Source organism: Plasmodium relictum (assembly GCF_900005765.1).
Source record: "Plasmodium relictum strain SGS1 genome assembly, contig: PRELSG_00_v1_173, whole genome shotgun sequence".
In the NCBI taxonomy this organism is placed as follows: Eukaryota; Apicomplexa; class Aconoidasida; order Haemosporida; family Plasmodiidae; genus Plasmodium; species Plasmodium relictum.
This window is the reverse complement of record NW_021628856.1, coordinates 2,209-7,244: the sequence shown is the minus strand read 5'-3', so window position 1 is coordinate 7,244 and position 5,036 is coordinate 2,209. Positions and strand designations below refer to the sequence as shown.

The 5,036-nt window shown below is 19.9% G+C and overlaps 1 protein-coding gene across 1 annotated transcript; it reads left to right on the top strand.

Moving 5' to 3' along the window:
- Positions 1-953: 953 nt before the first annotated feature.
- Positions 954-2,087, top strand: PRELSG_0016200 (hypothetical protein; the record flags this gene model as incomplete). The annotated part of the gene is made up of 2 exons (XM_028677945.1): positions 954-1,130; positions 1,227-2,087. The coding sequence occupies 2 exons, from the start codon at positions 954-956 to the stop codon at positions 2,085-2,087; spliced, it is 1,038 nt and encodes a 345-aa protein (XP_028531366.1).
- Positions 2,088-5,036: the final 2,949 nt, after the last annotated feature.

Below are 5,036 nucleotides of genomic sequence, written 5' to 3'. Positions count from 1 at the left end.
AATTATAATATGTTGAAAAATTAGAATTGTTACTAAAATAATATAATCAAAAAGAAAAAGAAAATGATCAATATTTAAAATAAATGAACTATTAAAATATCATAATAAGAAGTAGCAATGAAAATAATAAAAAAATGGATAAATATAGAAAATTCATTCATATTAGCTTTTGTAAATTATATTTTTTATATCTTTTTTTTTCTTCTTTAATAAATATTTGATCTTCATTTTGTATTTTAGGTTTAATAATATTATATATATTATTATAAGGAAAACCAAATTAATTTAGTTTTAGGAAGGCAAATAGTTTATAACATTACAAAGAAAAATTTTTGCAAAATTAAATGTCATTTGATAATATTTGTTTTTTTTGTTAAAATAGAAACAAAACAAATAATAAAAAGATAATTTAAGTATTTTAACCAAAATATTTATATTTTTCCTATTTGATTTATATATATATTGATATTCGAAACAAATGGAACTTTTTTTTGAAAAACGAAGTAAATAAATCGAATGAAAAAAAAATAAAAAAATATTTAAAAACTAGTAAGTGTAATTGTTATGATAAAACTTATAGTGTAAATATCAGTAAAAAAGTATTAAAAAGGTTTAATTTTTGATACATTTTTTTTGTAAAAATAAATTATATAAAAAGTTTCAACTTTTAATATTAGAAACATTTGTGATTTTAGATGTATATTTAATTTTAGTTATATGTTTCTTGTGAATATCTTTAAACAAAAAAAATATAAATTAAAAGTAAAATTTTTTTTTTTTCTTTGTTATTGCTATTTTAATTTATAATTTTCTAACTTTGTTACTCTTTTTTTTATAGAAAATTAGAAATATGAATCTTTTAAGAAGTAGCTAAAACATTTATAAAATATACAAGTGGAGAAAGTTATTTTATATAAAAGTGTGTTATTTTTCTTTTTAAAAATATAAGTAATATGGAATCTAATATTATCAAATTTGGAAATTTTTCAAAAACACTTAATTATCCTAATTTAGATACAGGAAATGATAATAGTCCACATAAGGCAAAAAATGAAACACATGATATTTTCTATATCTATATTGCCTTTTCTATTATTTCTTTTATTGCTCTTTTACAACTTTTTTCAGATGTAAGATAAAACACAAGCCCAAATATAAGTATATTTTTTTTAATTATAAAAAATGAAGTTCTATTAATATAAAAATTTTTTTTAAATTTATTGTAGTGTATTCTGGAGAAATTACATGAAGAGCAACAATGTTATTCAATGAAGCTAGAAGAAAAGAAAGATGAAATGGAAAATAATGAGATAAAGGAATTAGAAAATGGAAACAAAAAGAAAGGAATAAATAATGAAGAGGAATGGAAGAAGAAGGAACGAATTATATGGATGCAGAAAACGGGGGAAGAGTGGGAAAAATGGAAGGTTTGGATAGAAAATGAGAAAAGAAAGTGGATTGTAGAGAATGAGGAAGAATGGAATAAGTTTCTAGAAAAGGAAAAAAAAGAATGGATGAATTGGAAAGACACAATAAAGGATGTATTTGCTTATGGTGAATGGGAAGAATGGATGATATGGGGGGAAAAAGAGTGGGAAAAATGGATGGAAACAGAATGGACATATTTTATGAAAAAGAATTTGAAAGAATGGATAGAATCACATGAACAACATTTGATGAATCAGATCAATGGTGAGTGGAAAAAATGGAAGAATAAGAAATTGGTGGAGTGGTTAATGAAAGAATGGAAGCAAAAGGAAGATGATTACTGGGAGAATTGGGAAAAAAAAAAATGGAAGAAATTGATTGAGAGAAAAAATAGGAAAAAGTGGTTGAAGTGGAAGGAAAGAGTATATTGGGAAAAGAAAGAGTGGAAAAATTGGATAGAGACAAAAGAGAAGGAGATAGAGAATCAGACTAAGTGGAATGAATGGATAAAATGGAAACAAGAAAGATGGTCATATTTGGAGGAGTGGATGAAGTTAATTGAAAGACAATGGTTAAATGAACAAAGGTGGAAAGAATGGATGGAGATGAGGAAAGAACTAAATAGAGAAAAAATATATGTTGGAGAAGTGGATGGATAATAAAAAGGTATAAAAAAAAATAGACCAGATATTTCTAATTTTATTATCCAAGTGTTCATTATTAGGTTAATTAATAAATACAAATCAAAAAAATTAAATAAATAAAAGAGAAGAGAAAAAAGTATAAAACATAAAATTTTCACTATTTTCATATTGAAGATATTATATAAGTACTTCACATATGAAACAAAGGAAGAAACCAAAAATAAGGAAGAACATGAAACATAAACACCATTAGCAATATAACTGTAAATGTAATTGAATAGAAAATAAAAAGCTGAAGAAGTTAACACATGGATGCAAAAAGATTTTGAGAATTTTTTAAAAAAATGTTATATACACAAATAAAATTTGCCATATAATATTTTGTTGGAATTTAAAGCGTAATTTTTATTATTTTTCCATTTTTCCATTTTTTTTTTATATGGTATAATAATTTTCTAATATTAAAAAAAAAATAATTCTTACAAGTAATATTTAACTTTTTCAATGGATTCTGAAAGATATATATTTAATTAAATAAGATTTTACTTTATATTTCTCCATAAGAAATGTTTAGCTAAATCTATATACGTAAATATATAATATTTACATGATAATTCTGATAATTATCAGTATTTGAAAAATAGATGACTCCATTTACCATTTTAGTTTTTAAAATTACAAAATCTAGCATATAAATGTCATTAGTGCATGAAAGATACGTGGTATATTACTTGTATTATGATCAATGAATTTTCTAAAGTATTAAGTAAACAAATTAATAAAGAGCTTGTATAACTAAATATACTGATTTTAAATGTATATACTTATTTTTTTATTATTTACAGAAATATTTATCATATATAACATTTAATTTGATGAGGCAACTTTGTATTACTTAACTGACATATATTTTACTTTAACAAATGTATCCTTATTCTTTGTAACTAAGTATATTCTTTTAATTTAAAAATATATAAAATAATTAAGTTAAAACAAATAACAAAAATAAATTTTAAGTTATTTTATTGTTGTTTCAAAACATAAAATTTGAATATGACACAAACATTATACTTTTTTTTCATTGAAAGAAATAAAAAGTTTTCTTATAGTTACTTTTCATACACTAATTTCTATATTTTAAGTAAAAATGAATTCATCCTTAATTATTGAACGAAAAAAAAAAATTAAATTTATTATTTTTTTTTATATAATTCTAAAATATATAAAGCAAAAAAATAAACACAAAAAAATATATATATTTTTTAAAGTAGCAAGCATATGATTAACTCGTTATTTTCCATATGTACAATTAACTATTATATTATAAAAGTTTAATAATATCTTTTATTAACCAATACTATAAAAATACATATATAAAGATATATGTACTAATATATGTGTAACAATCTTCTATTACAGAGAGAAATATGTAGAAAAGCACATTTGAAGATATGATATAAAAATAGAAAGAAAAAATAACAAAATGTAACTAATAATTTTCCTTTTAATTTTATTTTTTTTGAAAAAAGTTTTTCTTTTTTATGAAAATTCTCTTTTTATATACAAAACTTTTTTTATTTTTATTTAGATTTTTTATTTACTAAAAGTAAACAAAAATTCATAAGAGATAAAAAATTGTTAAACTATTTTCTAATAAATAAAATTAGTAGATATTCCTTTGCATGCTCCTTATTAATTTGACTATTTAGAATGTTTTGAGAGCATTTAAACAACCAATTAATAAAACAGTATTATAACTTTAATCATAATCTTTTTTTTTATCCTCAATAATTTCATTCTATTAATCATAGTCCAAATATCATTTCTATTTACATAAACATAAGAGTTCCTCTTTAGAACATAATAATTATAACATTATATATGTAATACTTTTTTATTTATAGTATAAATTATGAATAAAGAAAGGTTTTCATTATTTCAATATCATTTTTATACCTATTAATTATAAAGATAGTTATTTAGCTTCCATAGTATTAACAAGTTACGTCTTTTCTTTTATTTCTTCATTACATAGGCATTTACATCTTTTTATGATAATAATAAACCAAGAAAAAGATATATTAAAAAACAATGGTGTAATCTATGCTTTATTTCATTTAATATTATGTGAACTTGCCACACCAAGTAAATGTCCATTCTTATAAAACATTAGAGCTTTTTATATTATGTACTCTTAATTTTTGTTATAACTTTAATATTATTTTTATATAAATTTTTGAAATAATATTTCATATATCCATGCGATTCTTAGTACATTTTCAATTTTCCATGAAAGAAATTCTCTTTCCTTATTATTTTACATTTTCATTAATACATATATATTTTTCTTTCTTATTTTCTTCTATTAAAAAAAATTTCTAATTTTAACTTCTTTAATTTAATAAATATAACATACTACTACTATATGTTTGATTAATAAATGATATTATTAATTTTTATAATAATAAAATTCAGCTTTTCAGTCAAGAAAAAGTGAGTTAGCCGCGTATTGACACTATAAAGAAAAAAAATACATATAGCTATTTTTTCTTATATAATTTTCTTTATTGTATTTTTGAGTACTAAAAAAAAAGGAAATATAAAATTTTTTTTTATTGTTATTTAATTTCTTTTTTTAAGAAAATTAGGAATTCTGTTGCAAAAGGAGTTTAATTAAATTTTTGAAATATAAAAGTATTATTAAACTTTTTATTTAAAATAAATAAAAAGTATGTTGTTTTATTACATTTAATTTTTATGTCTTCAAAAAATTTAAACAGTTTTAAATTAAATTTTTCATTTGTTGCAATTAAATTACTTTAAATAATCATAATTTAAAAGAGGATTTAAGTTTTTAACAAAAATAAATTGTAAATTTGATAATGTAAATAAATACTCTGAGGTAATAAAAAGGCGCTCAATTAAATTAAATATTATATATATAAATTTACTTTTAAAGAAAAA